This window comes from Symphalangus syndactylus, chromosome 12, assembly GCF_028878055.3.
Source record: "Symphalangus syndactylus isolate Jambi chromosome 12, NHGRI_mSymSyn1-v2.1_pri, whole genome shotgun sequence".
Taxonomy (NCBI): Eukaryota; Metazoa; Chordata; class Mammalia; order Primates; family Hylobatidae; genus Symphalangus; species Symphalangus syndactylus.
The window spans coordinates 38,181,672-38,201,919 of record NC_072441.2 but is presented as its reverse complement, the minus strand read 5'-3'; the positions used below and the strand labels follow the sequence as shown (position 1 = coordinate 38,201,919).

At 39.7% G+C, this 20,248-nt stretch overlaps 1 protein-coding gene across 3 annotated transcripts in view; it reads right to left on the bottom strand.

The window, feature by feature from the left end:
* Nucleotides 1-274: 274 nt before the first annotated feature.
* SAMD13 (sterile alpha motif domain containing 13) overlaps nt 275-20,248 on the bottom strand; it is a 58,744-nt gene continuing 38,770 nt past the window's right edge. For all 3 annotated transcript variants that reach the window (XM_063624190.1, XM_063624191.1, XM_063624192.1), the window contains exon 4: nt 275-1,447. In XM_063624190.1, coding sequence (XP_063480260.1) covers nt 1,304-1,447 — 144 coding nt within the window. In that variant the 3' untranslated portion in view covers nt 275-1,303. The remainder of the gene's footprint in view (nt 1,448-20,248) is intronic.

Here is a 20,248-nt window from a genome sequence, read left to right as displayed (position 1 = left end):
CAAAAAAATCATGACCCCCACTGGCCTACAGCAAACAAAAAAATCTTTGGCTAAAATAATACCTAAAATTGGGGACGAGAGAAGAAATGAGATCTACTTGAATGATTCACTTTAAAAAGAAGATAAATCCACACATAGATTTGTATAATTTCTACCTCTAAAGTTTCTTCCCCCCAAAATGCTTAATTTTCTTTCCCTGGTTTCCAGGAGATCTTAATCCTTAATCCCAGCTGAAGAAGCAACCAAACAGAAAAGATCAAAGATGCACTGGCAATAAACTGAAGCAATGCTTTATTGCAACCACAAAGCACCAATTCAACAAGGTGTTGACACACGGAGATTGAACAAATGTCTCTTTGAACAGAGATGTAGCAAGCCCACTTTTTCCAAGCTCTTAAAAATAAGTACTTAACCCAGGAACTGAACAAAGCATAGGACAATTAAAAAAAATTACACCATCATGAAGGAATATATATAAAAATATTCTGTACTAGTAACAAGGCTTTTTGACCTGTAACTCTCGGCAAATTTCTTCAAAAACAAATTATTATAAATAAAACCATGAAGTTAAAAAAAATCCTTTCTTCAGAAACAAAGAACCAATTTAAAAGAAAATCTATGCAGAAAATATCATTACCCCATTTGAAAGCTAGCTGAATATGGATGGGTATCCTCAGTACACAATGGCGCTTCTCTTTTCAGAGCTATGATTCTGCTCCTGAAGGGGCCATGATGCATGTTCATTTCAAACACTGCAGCATATCCCAATAAAACCTTAATAAGGTCAAGTGGAGAACCCTCTATAAAAAAGGGTGTCGGCAATTCCATCCAAGTAACACAAGCTCTAAGGAGCAGAGGAATTCAAGGGAGACAGCAATCCCTTTCTTCTTTCTCCCCCTCCCCAAATTTTCTTGTTTTTACTCATCTTAAGTCTGTAACCAAAAGACTGTCATTCAATTAAATTCTTTTTTAAAAGATTTTGGGAAAGCAATCTATAAAGAGATGAGGAAAATCCTTATGATTTCAAAGCCTTTGTGGGGAGGAGTGTCTAATCATGTCAAAGATCATTCTATTTGGCAAAATCCATGAGGAAAACCACCCTGTGCGCAACTTGTCCTTGCTCCTCCTGGCTGATTTCAGGTGAGCTGATGAATTGCCTAGTCTATCCAATAGGATAACGTTTCATTTGATTGAAATTCTTTACATATACACATGTATGTATTCTGTTTACAAAGTTTCATTACATGAAACTAAATTATGTCATTATGTATTTTTTGAGGTCGAAGACCTCAATTTGACTGTACTATGAAGAGTTGTTCTTTAAATGCTTTGTCTGCAGAGGTTTTACATGATATTCGTAGATTTTCAGAGCAGGCCCCAATTTTAACTGAAGTCCTGTCAACACATCATTTCTTGTCATCAATAGCAGGGATTTTCCATCAATTTCCTATAATGGAAGCAGAAGGTAAAGCCAACATGTGAGTCCAAAAGCTTAAGGATAATGAAGAAAAAAGGAAGTTCAGATGTAAAAGTCACACCAATTGTGCCCAAGCTGAAAACATTACATTTGTAGTAGTGCCAAAATGGAAAAAATGCAATCCTCTATTTTTATCTTACATCTTTTAGCTACATTTTGGCATTAAATACAATCCATAGCTGATCTTGCTTTCAAGATCCTATCACAAACATCACATCTTAAAAAACAGATAGCAAGCTTACTGCATGTACCTTAAGGATCAAAGATGTTGCTTCTGAAAAGAATAATGACACTTTCCATTTATAAAGTCTCTTAAAGTTTATGCAGAATTTTCCACGAACTTAATTTCTAAAACAACTCTGTAAATTAGAATGGGCAGAGATGCTCATCTCTATTTTACAGGCAAGCCAAGGATCAAACAAGAAGTTCACCCTCTAAGATCAAGAAGTTAGGAAAGGGGTGCATAGAATTTGAACTCTCGTATACCTGCAGCCAAAGCCAATGTTCTTTTTATAATCCCCCTCTGCTTCTCTTGATACTTAAATATATGTTTTTTAGATGGTCCTATGGGACTAGAGTCTTAGGTTTCCTGGAGTCTTCACAATTGCAACATTCGGCATTAGAAAAATGACTCACCCTCTGGGAGACTTTCCTCATCCTGCCTCAACCCAAAAATCAACCTCTCCAAGATGAGTTCCCCTACCACACTCCCTCTCAATGGATCCTCAAACTTCCAAATAAGGTAGTGAGGGGTAGGGCCTTGCCAGCTGAAAATCCCTTCCCTGTTCTGCTCAGAGTCCATTCCCTGCACCCTTAGGCACAGAGTCAGGTACACTGCACTCCAGGTATTCTGGAGAGACTACAAAGCTTTGGGGTGAAATAAAAACAGGCTTCTCACAAAAGAGATGGGGATCCCAAATATACAAAGTGGTTTGAAACTTTTGGAAAGGAAGCACTGGGAAGAACACTGAATGCCACATTATTTTTGTAATTGTTTGCTATGTGGACCCTACGTCTCTTAAGAACCTGAGCTGGTTCCTAGGTGACTTGGATTCAAGAGTTAAACCAGCTGTGCATGGTCGGTGAGTCACGACATTTCTGTTCATGGTTATATCCACATACTTCTGTACCTACCTCCTCCACTGACCGACAGACATGGGGACACCGTGTGTAGCTGCAACTACGTAAAACGGACTCCCTCCCACACCATCTCCAGTGCGGCTCCTCCAACTCTCATGTGCCTTGCTTGCCAGGCTGGGAAGAAAATGTGCTTTGAGTTCCTGAGAGTGTGGGAGAAATAGCAGCAGGCTAGGCGGCTGAAGAAACACCCACTTTGTGACCTTAGGCAAGTCCCCTCTCTTCTCTTCCCTCCTTGGCGGGGTTTCTGACAAGATTCTATGAGAAACCGCTCTCGCAGATGCTCCCTGAGCTATGAGTTATACAATCACTTGTCATTATTATCCCTTCCATCATTCTCGACAGGACCAGGTCCTCATTTTACTTGTCAACCACCTAATATGAACCAGAGCAGAACAAGGAATTACTTCTACCTGGTCTATGGTGGTTTTGAGTTTGGGAAATCTTTATTCTGTCAGCTACCAGAACACAAAATGTCTCGCATTAATTTGTGAGAGACTATAACATTAAAAAGCAGCTGATTCATAGTACAAAGAGCAGAAAATTCCTTAAGGACACAGGAATTGACTCAATAATCCTACAGTACTTTGCTTCCTATTTAGGCAAGTAGTAATCCTAGAGATTGCTGATGAGTGAAACCTGCATGTCTGAGAGTTGGGAGAGGAGCCTCTGGCCCCTGGAAACCACAGTAGCCGTGCTGAAGACACTGTGAGGTCAGAGACCAAATTAGATGTGACCTTAAAGCTCATGCTGTGTCTTGCACACTGGCTCAGAATGTTTTACTGAACGGTAAAGCCCTCCTACCCTCCATCTTTCCTTGGCTGTTGTGTGCTCACACTTCACTTACTACATGTTTTAAACAGGCATCAGGAAGAGATGACACTGCTTTCATTTCTATACACCAAGAAAACTTCCTTGACTAACTCAAAGTGAATTTTTAAAAAATCTTTGCTGGCAAAAAGTCCTTTGACAACTCAGCATTTCTGTCAAAAGCCAAGTATGCCTGTGAAAAATGCTGAAATTTGGATTTTACTTAAGACATAATAGAAAAATCATGTTTCATGCTTCAATCTGATTTTCCCTTTGTTCAGTAGACACACTGCAGTTCACCTCAGACCAGGGTTGGTAAAAGAAAGCTCCATCTGGAAATCCTCATTTTAGAAATGTTGAAATAAATATAGTTAATTCATACATACAACCAAACATTCCTCTTAAACCCTGACTAGAGCAGCTCAAAGGAATGAGAGTGGAATAGAGAATAATGGAAATGAAGCTTATGGTCAGGCAAACCGCAATCTGAATCCTGTCTCCACAGACTGCTATGTGACCCTGGGTAGGGGACTTAACTGCCCTGAGCCTCAGTTTCCTCACCTTAAGATGGAAATAAACCAGTAAAGGACTTTAGAGATTAGAAATGATGGATGCAAAGCACCGCACACGGTGCCTGACATGTAGGAGGTTCTCAGTGACTACTAAGTGGAAATGGATAGGCTTTGAAAGAAATGGGATGTGTTCTGATTCCAAATCCACCTTCTGCTTCCTTTCTGCCAGTGTGCTCCCCTTTGCCAGGAAGATGTAGGCATATTCCTATTTAGGCTCAGAAAATTTACTGAGATTAAAAAGTTCAAAGACTACATAAAACATTTGTTTCATAAAAATTGTATACACAGGAAAGTTCCTTGAAAGCTAATAATTTGATACATAATGTCCATGGGATGCAAGTGAAATCCAAATTCTACCAATAGTATGCTGTACTACAATGAGCTTGGGACTGGAAACTGGAAGACAGGTTCTAATGCAGACTTTATCAGTAATTTTCCGTAAGGAAAAACTCCTCTGGATCCCAGTCTGTGTATTAATATAAATGAAGTGGTTGGAGTGTGACCAATTCCAGCTAAACAAAACCAAACCAAGATTTTGCATGTATATCATGATGAAGTCCAAAACAAAAAGATATTTCACATCTTGGGAACTGTGTGTTAACTGATAATCATTTGTTAGTGTCAGCAAAACTTTTACATTGATTGTGTCTTTATGTAAAAGTAACCTTCAGGTTCCCGTTGGGAAATAAAAAACGTTTACATACTTATTAAGTTCCAGCAAGTACTCATGCGTGGAAGTAAAGTTCCGAGATGATAGGTTTAAACGTCCAATGAGGGCAAGAATCTAGATGTAAAAATAAATGAGTAGGATTCATAGATATTATAGCTCACTAGCTAAGACACTACTTTATTGCTTATTAGTGGGGCCTGGGGCACATTACTGAATTTTTCTAAGCCTCATTTTCTTATCTATGTGATGGGGGAAAGTAACTACTATGTTTCACTGCTGAAAGTATTATTGAGATAACTTTTGTGAAGTAGAATTCCTGACATGCACTGATGACTCAATAAATGCTAGTTATTAAAAAAAACATATAAAAGCTGGGTGTGGTGGTACATGCCTGTAGTCTCAGCTACTTCAGCAGCTGAGGTGGGAGGATTGCTTGAGCCCAGGAATTCAAGGCCAACCTGGGCAACATGGTGAGACCCTATCTCTAAAAAATTAAAATTAAAAAGTATGTATAAATTTTAAAAGCATATAAAGATCTCAACTCATTTACTTTTCACTCGTTCTCTCTGCCAGCATTAATCTATACCTAGGTAACTCTGAATTGAAGCTATTTGTGATATGGTCCATGGGAAATGTATAGGAAGAAAGAATAGGTGGGAATAGAAGCAGCAAAGAGAAAAGAGCCTGGGAAGAGAAAAAGAGTAGCCATCAAGACAGGCAACTAGGCAATTGCAAGGTAGGGCAGGAAAAAAATATTGAAGAGAAGTCAATGGAATTTATGAAGGTAGGGCTCTGTGCTGACTGGGAAGGCCATATTTGTGGTGGTGGCCTCTACTGTTCCAGATGGTGCATAAGGGAAACGAGGCTTAATTTAGAATCAGAAGACGGGATGGATGCTCTAGTCTGCTACTTACTAGGTTCTTATGCAACATCTGGCACATTATTCCCCTCCTCTGTGAAATGAGAGGTTTGAACTAAGCTGACCTCTGTCCTTCCTAGTTGAACACATTCTAAATACCAATTCAGTCTTTCATAAGCATCAAAACACCGCAGCCTCATATGAAAATCTCCCTGTTAAAGAACACAGTGTCTGGCAACTTCTTACCAATGATGTGGAAGAATCTCATGAAACAGTCTTTCTTTTTCTGCTTCATTCTTCTCCCTCACATCTTACAGCACTTTCTTTGTAACAACTCTCTCGCCATTTACTGTCTGGCTACAAGTGGTGACCAGTCTGAAGTTTCTCATTCTGCTGCTTACAAAGGGTTCAAATATCTCAGAGGTAGAGGTACTTGCTCTGGAGCCCAGAGATACAAAAGTGGAAAATCCTTTATCCAATATGGGAGTCACATCAAAGATGGAGGAGTGCAATCTCCTGGCTTTACCCACAGGCCAATGGAAAAATCATCTCCTGAGAATCCCGAGAATGCATAGTTCCTCCTCCAAGTGTTTTTTGTTTCTGCCATCTCCTCTGTTTCCCTTTTGGTTTGGTTCCTTCTGGACTTGTCATACTCATTTCATTTCTCGGCATCAGACAAGACCTCATAGGCCTCTTGCTACTTGTTTGAATTTCTCCTCAGATGCCTCTTTGCTCCCTGGGTTCTTGTCTGGGTGTACCTGCAGAGCCAACTGGTGATAAGCCTTCTTACTGTCAGGGGAGGAAGCATTTTGAGGTGCACCTAGTACTTTGTAGTGATTCACGTTTCTTTAAACAGCCTTTTCCCACCAAGACAGGGTTTATTTTCGGAAGACTTTCCATGTAAGGTTGGAAAGGAAGATGGTGAACTATTCAAGTTTACACCAAGGCCTTTTGAATACTATCACAAGGCTCTTGGGATGAAGTGTCTTCTGGAGAGAAGTTCCTCTTTGTTGTATGGATCCTTCACATGCCTCCACCCCCGCCCCACCCCCTGTCAGCCGCTCCTTGTGGGTGGAGTGACTATGAGCTCAACATTCTCAGCCAATGACTCTCAGCTGATGGCTGTGCTTGCCTTGCCTTTCTATCGGTGGGAAATTTAGAGTGGATAATATACAGTTTGGGGAGGCTTCACCTTATTTAAAAATCAACATTGAGCAGCTTATTCAGAGAGAAACTATTTGTGTGGCTCAAAAGTCTTTATTTCATTTGTTGAAGTAACAGTCACAAGCAAAATGGCTTTTGCACTTACATCGGACACAAAATCCATTTTGGCTCACTGTAAGGGCTAATGCTTTCAGTGACTTCATGAGTATTTCCTAGTGTTATTTAATATTTTCTGCTGGCACAAGGTAGGTGATAAAGGGTCTGTATTACAAAAAACAACAACAACAACAACAACAACAAAACCTGAAACACACTTCTGATGAAGGAAAATAAGTAAGACCCATTTTATCAAATGAGAAAACTGGGTCATAGAGATGAAACTAGGCAGGCTTTTTAAAATAATAGATTTACAAAATATAACTAGAATTGAAGACTTCCCATATATTGTCAAATAAGTCTTCTTCAGTTGATTAAAATTTTTTTTAATTTAAATTTAAATTTTATTTTAAGTACATGTGCAGGATGTGCAGGTTTGTTACATAGGTAAATATGTGCCATGGTCGTTTGTTGCACTATCAACCTATCACCTAGGTATTAAGCCCAGCATGCATTAGCTATTTTTCCTAATGCTCTCCCTCTCCCCCACCCCACCTCTGACAGGCCCCCGTGTGTGTTGTTCCCCTCCCTGTGTCCATGTGTTCTCATTCTTCAGCTCCCACTTACAAGTGAGAACATGCAGTGTTTGGTTTTCTATTCTTGCATTAGTTTGCTGAGGATAATGGCTTCCAGCTCCATCCATGTCCCTGCAAATGACATGGTCTCATTCCTTTTCAGGGCTTCACAGCATTCCATGGTGTCTATGTACCATATTTTCTTTATCCAGTCTATCATTGATGGGCATTTGGGTTAATTCCATGTCTTTGCTATTGTGAATAGTGCTGCAATGAACAGACATGTGCATGTATCTTCCTGATAGAATGATTTGTATTCCGTTGGGTATATACCCAGTAATGGGATTGCTGGATCAAATGGTATTTCTGACTCTAGATCTTTGAGGAATTGCCACACTGTCTTCCAAAATGGTTGCACTAATTTACATTCACACCAACAGTGTAAAAGCATTCCTATTTCTCCACAACCTGGCCAGCATCTGTTGTTTCTTGACTTTTTAATAATTGCCATTCTGACTGGTGTAAGATGGTATCTCATTGTGGTTTTGATTTGCATTTCTCTAATCATCTGTGATGTTGAGTTTTTTTTGTGTTTGTTGGCTGCACTAATAATGTCTTCTTTTGAGAAGTGTCTTTTCATGTCCTTTGCCCACTTTTTAATGGGGTTGTTTGTTTTTTTCTTGTAAATTTGTTTAAATTCCTTGTAGATTCTGGATATTAGACCTTTGTCAGATGGATAGATTGCAAAATTTTTCTCCCACTCTATAGGCTACCTGTTCACTCTGGTGATAGTTTCTTTTGCTGTGCAGAAGCTCTTTTGTTTAATTAGATCCCACTTGTCAATTTTTGCTTTTGTTGCAATTGCTTTTGATGTTTTTGTCATGAAATGTTTGCCCATGCCTATGTCCTGAATAGTATTGCCTAGATTTTCTTCTAGGGTTTTTATAGTTTGGGGTTTTACATTTAAGGTTTTAATCCATCTTGAGTTAAGTTTGTATAAGGTGTAAGGAAGGGGTCTAGTTTCAGTTTTCTGCATGCGGCTAGCCAGCTCTCCCAGCACCATTTATTAACTGGAGAATCCTTTCCCCATTGCTTGTTTTTGTCAGGTTTGTCAAAGATCAGATGATTGTAGATGTGTGGTCTTATTTATGAGTTCTCCATCCTGTTTCATTGGTCTAGGTGTCTGTTTTTATACCAATATGACGCTGTTTTGGTTACTGTGGCCTTATAGTATAGTTTTAAGTCTGGTAGCATGATGCCTCCAGCTTTGTTCTTTTTGCTTAGGATTGTCTTGGCTATATGAGCTTTTTTGACGTTGTTGTTCCATCTGAATTTTAAAATAGTTTCTTGTAATTCTGAGAAGGATCTTTCAATGTTAGCCTTTTCAAAATTTATCTCTGGACTTAAGAACTAAACTGAGCAGCAGCATCAAAACAACAAATCCTTTTTAAAAGGGAGCTGCTGGTTGCCCTTTTTGCAGGACACACAACTACAGATTTCCCAGGCTTCTTTGAAACTTAGTGTGGTCATGTGACTAAGCTCTGGCCAATGAGATGGGAAGGGATGATGCATGCCTCTTTCAGGCCCATAAAACTACCTGCACAGGCTTCTTGCTCTTTTTCCTTATGCTAACTTACGTCAATGCCAAGATGATCTTGAAAGCTATTTAACTGATAACAAGGCCTCCTTCACCTGGGTCTTTGAATGACAGTGAAGCAGAAAATCCCTACCAGCTACCTTGGACTATCTGTATGAGCAAGAAATAAAATTCTACTATAATTAAGCCATTATATACTACTTGTCATATCTGTTGGTCTACTTTAATACACCAACCATTTCTACAATTTCCCCTTCACTTTTACAACCTCTTCTTATCACGTCATCAACCAAAAGAGTCCTATCTCTGCAACACTGAAAGCCCAATATCCTGTTCTGTCTCTCACTCCTCACTCTCATTAAACCCACTTTTTCATGTCAATTCACTTTCTCCAGGGTTATCAGTCCGTTTCTGACTCCTCTTTCGTACCAAGTCTGAACCCAATGATTGACCAGAGAGCCATTCTTTTATTAGCCCTCTAAAGTAGACCTCTTAAGCCATTAGCTTTTTGCGGTGTCCATCCCACAAACCCCCCATCCAGGATGAGTCCAGCAATCCAGCTTCTCTAATTCCTCTACCTAGTGCAGCTGGGGAAAAAAGTTCAAGAAACCATGAAGATGAAACACTACACATTTGCAGTGTACTAATCTCAGCTGGCCAGTAGAACACCTCAACTGTTCTTTTGTTACCCTTGGTCATCTCCCTCTTCCATTCCCCTTGGTGGCCATTCTTAACCTTCACTGCTTTCCTCCAGTTCCTTATTAAATCTCTACCAATCCCCATCTACCCCAAGCAGAGGAGCTTGACTCTTGTTTATCTAAGGAAATAGAGGAACTCTGTTAATGTCCATGAAAACAAAGTGTATTAGTTAGGGTTCTCCAGAGAAACAGAACCAATGAGATACTGGTTGGATATGACCAACCTGCATGCTGGGAAAACAGGAAAGCTAATGGTATAATTCAGTCCAAGTCTGAAAGACTGAGAATGGGAGGGTGAGGTGGGGCTTATGATGTAAGTCCAGTCAGAGTCTGAAGGCCTGAGAACCAGAAGCTCTGATTTCCAAGGGCAGGAGACGATGGCTGTCTCAGGTCAAACAGAGTGATTTACCCTTTCTCCACATTTTTGTTCTATTAGGGCCATCATGGGATTAGGTGATGTTCACCCACATCAGTTAGGGCCATCTTCTTTATCCAGCCTACTGATTCAAATACTACTCTCCTTCACAAACACTCCCACAGACACACCCAGAAATAATGCTTTACCAGCCATCTGGGCCTCTCTTCGCCCAGTCAAGATGACACATTAACCATCACATAAGGACAATCTTATTTATATCTGTACACAACTTCACCTATGCCACCAACTCAGAGGAGGAGAACCCTGTCTTGTTTGGTGCTAATTACTTAATATTTTTTAAAATAAAATACTTGAATATTTTATTTACCAAATTGAATCATGACATATATTATGGCTGGTATTACATTTTAAAAACTTTATTGGGATAAAATTCATGTAACACGAAATATGACATTTTAACCATTTTTAAGTATACAGTCACATTGATTACATTTATAGTGTTATGCAATTATTGCCACTATCTATTTTAAAAACACTTCCAACATTTCAAAAAGAAATTATCCACCCATTACTTAATAACTCCCTACTCCCCCAAGCCTCTGGTAACCTCTAATCTCATTGTATCTCTATGAATTTGCCTATTTTAGATATTTCATGTAAGTGGAATTATGCAATATTTGTCTGGCTTATTTCATTTAACATGTTTTCAAGGTTTATCCATGTTGTAGCACATATCAGAACTTCATTCCTTTTTACGATTGAATAATATTTCATTATATGTATACAGCACATTTTAAAAATCAATTCATCTGTTCATGGACACTCGGGATGTTTCCACCTTTGGTTATTGTGAACAATGCTGTAATAACCACAGCAGAAGTACAAGTATCTGTTTAATTCCCTCTTTTCAATTCTTTTGGGTAGAATTGCTGGGTCCTAAAAGACCCAGCTTAAGTTTTTGAGAATCTACCAAATTATTTTCCACAACAGATGCACCATTTTATAGTTCTACCAGCAATGTACAAAGAAATTTCTCCACATCCTTGCTCCTCCATATTCTTTTGATCTCATCCCTTTCTATATCCTCAGGGAGTTTGCTTCACTTAACTTTCCTCAATTTATTTCAATTTTAATCTGTCCAATTCTTTTAGCTACTTTCCTGGATGTGAGTAAGTCTGGATGTCTCCTCTCTTAGAAGAGAACTCTCTTGCCTACATGACTCTCTAGTTGCTGCTCCTCCCTTACTGGCCTGCCTCCCACTCACTCCTCAACTTGGAGAGGAAGTTCCTCCCCAGCTGATGTGTGTGCACCCTGACATGCTGCTGTGGCTGCTGGCATGCACAAGCAAGCACAGATCCCATTGCCACTGCCCCAGTGAAACTCTGTGGCCAGCACCCCCCATCGGAGTGTTGTGGCCAGCAGATAGGGAATAACTCGACCCCTCCAGTAAAGCAGGTTGCTAACCACAAGGGGCCAGAACAAAGCTGTGGCCCAGTACCAACCCCCCAGAGTTACAGCATGCAGCCCAGAAGTGCCAAGCTGAGCCTTGTCCCCCTAAAATCTTGCAGAAATGAAGCCAATCACCTTATACCACAATCAAAGCCTGAAGGCCATTAAAGAAGATAAGGGCAAAAAAAAACACATCCAAAGGACAGCAATTTCAAAGACCGAAGAAGAATGAGCCCACAGAGACAAAACACACACACACACACACACACACACACACACACACACACACACCTAGTGCAATAACTCTGGCAACTCAAAAAGTCAGAGTGTCTTCTTGTCTCCAAATGACTGTACTAGTTCCCCAATAATTGTTCTTAACCAGACTGAAATGGCTGAAATGACAGACATATAAGTCAGAATATAGATAGGCATGAAGATGATTGAGATTCAAGAGAAAGTTAAAACACAATCCAAGGAATCTAAGGTATATATGGGAGCTGAAAGATGAAATGGTCATTTTAAGAAAGAATCAAACTGATCTGGCAGAGCTGAAAAACTTACTTCAAGAGTTTCAAAATACAATCTCAGCAGAATAGATCAAGCTGCGGAAAGATTCTCAGAGCTTGAAGACTGGCTGATGTGCTTTGGCTGTGATCCCACCCAAATCTCGTCTTGAATTCCCACATGTTATGGGAGGGGCCCAGTGGGAGGTAATTTAATCATGGGGGCAGGTCTTTCCCATGCTGTTCTCAGGATAGTGAATAAGTCTCAGGAGATCTAATGGTTTTAAAAAGAGGAGTTCCCAGCCAGGCACAGTGGCTCATGTCTGTAATCCCAGCACTTTGGGAGGCCAAGGCAGGTGGAGCACCTGAGGTCAGGAGTTCGAGACCAGCCTGGCCAACATGGTGAAACCCTGTCTCTACTAAAAATACAAAAATTAGCTGGGTGTGATGGCAGGCACATGTAATCCTAGCTACTCGGGAAGCTGAGGCAGGAGAATCACTTGAACCCGGGAGGTGGAGGTTGGAGTGAGCTGAGATCACGCCATTGCACTCCAGCCTGGGTGACAGAGTGAGACTCTGTCTTAAAAAAAAAAAAAAGAGATGAGTTCCCCTGTACAAGCTCTCTCTCTTTCTGCCTGCTGCCATCCACATAAGATGTGACTTGCTCCTCCTTGCCTTCCTCCATGATTGTGAGGCCTCCCCAGCCATGTGGAACTGTAAGTCCAATTAAACCTCTTTTCTTTTGTACATTGCCCAGTCTTGGATATGTCTTTATTAGCAGTGTGAAATGGACTACTATAGTAAATTGGTACCAGTAGAGTGTGGCATTGGTGAAAAGATACACAAAAATGTGGAAGTGACTTTGGAACTGGGTAACAGGCAGAGGTTGGAACAGTTTGGAGGGCTCAGAAGAAGACAGGAAAATGTAGGAAAGTTTGGAACTTCCTAGAGACTTGTTGAATGACTTCGACAAAAATGCTGACAGTGATATGAACAATAAAGTATAGGCTGAGGTGGTCTCAGATGGAGATGAGGAACTTGTTGGGAACTAAAGCAAAGGTGACTCTTGTTATATTTTAGCAAAGAGACTGGTGACATTTTGCCCCTGCCCTAGAGATCTGTGGAACTTTGAACTTGAGAGAGATGATTTAGGGTATCTGGTGAAAGAAATTCCTAAGTAGCAAAGCCTTCAAGAGGTGACTTGGGTGTTGTTAAAGGCATTCAGTTTTATAAGGGAAACAGAGCAAAAAAGTTCAGAAAATTTGCACCCTGACAATGTGATAGAAATGAAAATCCCATTTTCTGAGGACAGATTCAAGCTGGCTGCAGAAATCTGCATAAGTAATGAACAGCCAAATGTTAATCCCTAAGACAATGGGGAAAATGTCTCCAGGGCATGTTAGAGGTCTTCATGGCATCTCATGCCATCACAGGAGGGCCTAGGAGGAAAAGATGGTTTTGTGGGCCAGACCCAGGGTCCTCATGCTGTGTGCAGCATAGGGACTGGTGCCCTGTGTCCCAGCCACTCCAGCCATGGCTGAAAGAGACAAATGTAGAGCTTGGGCCGTGGCTTCAGAGGGTGCAAGCCCCAAGCTTTGGCAGCTTCCATGTGGTGTTGAACCTGCGAGTGCACAGAAGTCAAGAATTGAGGTTTGGGAATCTCTGCCTAGATTTCAGAAGATGTATGGAAATGCCTGGATGTCCAGGCAGAAGTTTGCTGCAAGGGCGGGGCTTTCACGGAGAACCTCTGCTAGGGCAGTGTGGAGGGAAATGTGGGGTGGGAGCTCCCATATAGAGTCCCTACTGAGGCACCGCCTAGTGGAGCTGTGAGATGAGGGCCACCATCCTCCAGACCCCAGAATGGTAGATCCACTGACAGCTTACACTGTGCACCCAGAAAAGCCACAGACACTCAATACCAGCCCATGAAAGCAGCCAGGAGGGAGGCTGCACCCTGCATAGCCACAGGGGAAGAGCTGTCCAAGACCATGGGAACCCACCTCTTGCATCAGCATGACCTGGATTTGAGACATGGAGTCAAAGGAGATCATTTTGGAGCTTAAAGACTTGACTGCCCTGCTGGATTTTGAACTTGCATGGCGGCCTGTAGCCCCTTTATTTTGGCCAATTTCTCCCATTTGGAATGGCTGTATTTACCTAATGCCTGTACCCCCACTGTATCTAGGAAGTAACTAAACTGCTTTTGATTTTACAGGCTCATAGGTAGAAGAGACTTGCCTTGTCTCGGATGAGACTTTGGACTGTGGACTTTTGAGTTAATGCTGAAATGAGTTAAGACTTTGGGGGACTGTTGGGAAGGCATGATTGGTTTTGAAATGTGAGGATGTGAGATTTGGGAGGGGCCAGGGGTGCAGTGATATGGTTTGGCTGTGTCCCCACCCAAATCTCATCTTGAATTCCCACATGTTGTTGGAGGGACCCGGTGGGAGGTAATTGAATTATGAGGGCAGGTCTTTCTCATGCTCTTCTCATGATAGTGAATAAGCCTCAGGAGATCCAATGGTTTTAAAAAGAAGAGTTCCCCTCAAAAGCTCTCTCTCTTTTTGCCTGCTGCCATCCACGTAAGATGTGACTTGCTCCTGGTTGTCTTCCGCCATGATTGTGAGGCCTCCCTCCCCAGCCATGTGGGACTGTAAGTCCAATTAAAACTTTTCTTTTGTAAATTGCCCAGTCTCAGCAATTTACATGTCTTTATCAGCAGCATGAAAATGGACTAATACACTGGCTCTCTGAAATAACTCAGTCAGACAAAAATAAAGAAAAAAATTTAAAAAGAATGAACAAAACTGTTAAGAAATATGGGATTATGTAAAGAGACCAAATCTACAACTCACTGGTGTCCCTGAAAGAGAGGGCAAGAAAGCAAGCAACTTGGAAAATATATTTGAGGATACTGTCCATGAAAGTTTCCCCAACCTTGTTAGAGAGGGCAACAGTGAAATTCAGGAAATGCAGAGAGCCCTTGTGAGATACTATACAAGATGACCACCCCCTGGACACATAGTCATCAGATTCACCAAGGTTGAAATGAAATTAAAAATGTAAAAGGCAGATAAAGACAAGGGGCAAGTCACCTACAAATGGAACCCCATCAGGCTAACAGCAGCCTTTTCAGCAGAAATCCTACAAGCCAGAAGATATTGGGGGCCTACATTCAGCATTGTTAAAGAAAAGAAATTACAACTAAGAATTTCATATCCAGCCAAACTAAGTTTCATAAATGAAGGAGAAATAAGATCCTTTTCAGGCAAGCAAATGCTAAGGGAATTAGTTACCACCAGACCTGCCTTTCAAGAGGTCCTTAAGGGAGTGCTAAATAAGGAGAGGAAAGGCCATTACTGACTGCCACAAAAACACACTTAAGTACGTAGACCCACTGACACTATAAGTCAACTACACAATCAAGTCTGCCTAATAACTCCCTAACAATACAATGACAGAATCAAATCCATACATATCAATAGTAACCTTGAATGGAAACATAGTAAATGTCTCAATTAAAAGGCACAGAGTGGCAAGTTGGATAAAGAAGCAAGACCCAACTGTGTGCTGTCCTCAAGAGGCCCATCTTACATGTAATGACACACACAGGCTCAAAGTAAAGGGATGATGAAAAATCTACCTAATAAATGGAAAACAGAAAAAAAGCAGGGTTTGCTATTCTAATTTCAGACAAAACAGACTTTAAACCAATAATGATTTAAAAAAAAAAGACAAAGAGGCACATTACATGATGGTAAAGGGCTCAATTCAACAAGAAGATGTAACTATCCTAAGTATATATGCACCCAAAACAGGAGCACCCAGATTCATAAGATGAGTTCTTAGAGACCTAAGAAGTGACTTAGATGACTACAGAATAATAGTGGGAGACTTCAACATCCCACTGCCAGTTTAGACAGACCATCAAGGCAGACAACTAAGATATTCGGGACTTGAACTTAACACTTGACTAAATGGACCTAAAGGACATCTACAGAACTCTCCACCTCTAAAATGGCAGAATATATATTCTTCTCATCTGCACATGCGATATACTCTAAAACCGACCACACAATTAGCATAAAACAATTCTCAGCAAATTCAAAAAAAAGGGAAATTATACCAACTGTACTCTCAAACCACAGCACAATAAAAATATATATCAATAAGAAGAAGGTCACTCAAAACTGTACAGGAAATTAACCTGCTCCTGAATGAGTTTTGGGTAAACAAGGAGATTAAAGGAGAAATCAAAAAATTATCTGAAACTACTGAGAACAAAAATACAACATACCAGAATCCCTGGGACACAGCTAAAGCAGTGTTAAGAGGAAAGTTTATACTGCTAAGTGCCCACATCAAAAAGTTATAAAGATCTCAAATTAACAACCTAACATTACACATAGAGGAATTAGAAAAACAAGAGCAAACCAACCCCAAGGCTACCAGAAGACAAGAAATAACTAAAATCTGAGCTGAACCAAATGAAATTGAGACGTGAAAAACCATATAAAAGATGAACAAATCGAGGGGTTGGTCCTTTGAAAGAATAAATGACATATATAGACCATTAGCTAGACTAATAAAGATGAAAGGAATGAATATCCAAATAAATACGATCCGAAATGACAAAGGGGACATTACCATCAACCCCATAGAAATAATTTTTAAAAAACCCTCGGAGACTATTACAAACACCTTTATGCATACACACTAGAAAACCTAGTTGAAATGGATAAATTCCTGGAAACACAACCTCCCAAGATTGAACAAGGAAGAAACTGAAGCCCTAAACAAACCAATAATGAGTTCTGAAATTGAATCAGGAATAAAAAGCCTACCAACAAGAAGCAGCCCAGGACCAGATGGATTTACAGCTGAATTCCACCAGATGTATAAAGAAGAGCTGGTACCATTCCTACTGAAGCTATTCCCAAAAATTTAGGAGGAGGGACTCCTCCTTAACTCATTCTATGAGGCCAGAATCATTTTGATACCAGAACCTGGCAGAGATACAACAAAAAAAGAAAACTTCAGGCCAATATCCTTGATGAACATAGATGCAAAAATCCTCAACAAAATACTAGCAAACTGAATCCAGCAGCATATCAAAAAGCTAATCCACCACAATCAAGTAGGCTTTATCCTTGGGAAGCAAGGTTGGTTCAACATATGCAAATCAATACATGTGATTCATCACATAAACGGACCCAAAACCCCAAACCACAAGATCATCTCAATAGATGCAGAGAAGGCTTTCAATAAAATCCAACATCCCTTCATGTTAAAAATCCTTAAAAAACTAGGCATCAAAGGTAAATACCTCAAAATAATAGGTGCCATCTTATTATTGATGTGACAAACCCACAGTCAGCATCATACTGAATGGGCAAAAACTGGAAGCATTCCCCTTGAGAACCAGAAGAAGACAAGGATGCCTACTCTCACTACTCCTGTTCTACATAGTACTGGAAGTCCTAACCAGTGCAATTGGGCAAAAGAAAAAATAAAAGGCATCCAAATAAGAAGAAAGGAAGTCAAACTATTCTTGTTTGCAGATGATATGATTCTATACCTAGAAAACCCCATAGTCTCTGACCAGAAGCTGCTTGAGCTGATAAGCAACTTCAACAAAGTTTCAGTATACAAAATCAATGTGCAAAATTCAGTAGCATTCCTAACAACACCCATACACTGACAGCACCTAAGCTGACAGCCAAATCAGGAATGCAATCCCATTTACAATTGCCACAAAAAGAATAAAATACCTAGAGATACAGCTAACCGGGGAGGTGAAAGATCTTTACAATGAGAATTACAAAACACTACTCAAAGAAATCAGAGATGACACAAACAAATGGAACAACATTCCATGCTCTTGGATAAAAAGAATCAATATCATTAAAATGGCCATACTGCCCAAAACAATTTACAGATTCAATGCTATTTCTATCAAACCACCAATGACATTCTTCACAGAACTAGAGAAAACTATTCTAACGTTCATATGGAACCAAAAAAGAGCCCAAATAGCCAAGGGAATCCTAAGCAAAAAGAAGCTGGAGGAATCACATTGCCTGACTTCAAACTGTACTACAAGGCTACAGTAACCAAAATAGCATGGTACATATAGACCAATGTAACAGACTAGAGAGTACAGAAATAAAGCTGTACATCTATAACCATCTGAGCTTTGACAAAGTCGACAAAAACAAGCGATGGGGAAAGGACTTCCTATTCAACAAATGGTGCTGGGATAACTGGCTAGCCATATGCAGAAGATTGAAACTGGACCCATTACTTATACCATATATAAAAATCAATTCAAGATGGTTTAGATACTTAAATGTAAAGCCTAAAAGTATAAAAATCCTGGAAGATAAACTAGGAAATACCATTCTGGACATAGGCCCTGGCAAAGATTTCATGATAAAGATGCCAAAAGCAATTGCAACAAAAACAAAAATTGACAGGACCTAATTAAACTAAAGAATTTCTGCATAGAAAAGTAACTATCAACAGGGCAAACAGACAACCTACAAAATGGGAGAAAATATTCGTAAACTGTGAGTCCAACAAAGGCTTAATATTCAGAATCTATAAGAAACTTAAATTAACAAGCCAAAAACAAACAACCCATTATATATTGGGCAAAGGACATGAACAGACACGTCTCAAAAGAAGTCATAAATATGTTGAATAAGCATATGAAAAAATGCTCAACATCGTTAATCATTAGAGAAATACAAATCAAAACAACGAGACACCATCTTGCACTAGTTAGAATGGCTATTATTAAAAAATAATAAAAACAGATGCTGGTGAGGTTGCTTAGAAAAGGGAATATTTACATGGCAGTAGTGGTGGGAATGTAAATTAGTTCAGCCATTGTGGAGAGAAGTTTGGTGATTTCTCAAAGAACTTAAAACAGAACTACCATTCAACCTGGCAATCCCATTACTGGGTATATTCCCAAAAGAATGTAAGTTGTTCTACCATAAAGACACATGCACCTGTGTGTTCACTGCAGCACTATTTACAATAGGAAAGATGTGAAATCAACCTAAGTGCCTATCAACAGTAGACTGGATAAAGAAAATGTGGCACATATACACCATGGAATACTTCATTTCTATGTCTTTTTTCTGTTTGACTCACATACTTAGAATATATAAGAAGAAGATGGAAGACAGATCTGCCATTCAATCAATGTCATATAGTTCATATTTTTCAGATTTCTCAATTAAAAAAATTTCTAAATTAAAAAAGAATAAGATCATGTCCTGTGCAGCAACATGGATGGAGCTGGAGGTCATTATCCTATGCAAACTAATGCAGGAACAGAAAACCAAATACCTTATGTTCTCATAAGTGGGAGCTAAACATTGAGCGCATATGGACATGAAGAAAGGAACAATAGACACTGGGGCCTACTTGAGGGTGGAGGGTGGGAGGAGGGTAGACTGAAAAACTGCCTATTGGATACTATGCTTATTACTTGGGTGATGACATAATCTGTACACCAAACCCCCGTGACACAAAATTTATCTATATAACAAATCTCCACATGTATGCATGAATCTAAAATAAAAGTTTAAAAACTTCAACAAGTTTTTTCCTTATCAGTTTTCAATTTTCTTGGCTGCTTTCTTATTGGTAGCATTACCCACTTATTTGTGATTTCACCTCTTTTCTAAATTTTCATGGGTTGAAAGGACACACCAGCAGAGACTGAGTTGCCACTTCCCCTGTTCATTATGCTACAAAATATTTCAAGCATTTCAGTAACCTTCAATTGTTAAAAATTATCAGGCACCAAAGCACCTCAAATATTTTCAGTACTTGGTATTATTAGATGCTGATGAAGTAAATCAAGTTTTTCTCAATTTGTGAGGTTTTAATTGGTCTAATTCAAAGCCAGATTTGCCATGAACGCTAATGATGTTTAAGTTTCACCTTACAAGTTTCTATCCATAATTTTGTAATTTTTTTTTTTTTTTTTTTTTTTACCAAGGAGGGCTGTTAGAATTGCATAAACTTTAGGCTTCACAAAACCTGGATTTGTCTCTGTTCTAATTAGAAATCTCCAACTAGAATCACTACAAGTGAATTCAATTTGGCCATGATTAGAACACTATGCTCAGGGTTGCTCTGATTGGCCTCCCCACCCTACATTTCCATTTTGAGGTAGTTAGTATTACTTGGCAATATGTAGCCATAAGAAATTTTATTTATTTTTTATTAAGCCAGTGACTTCAG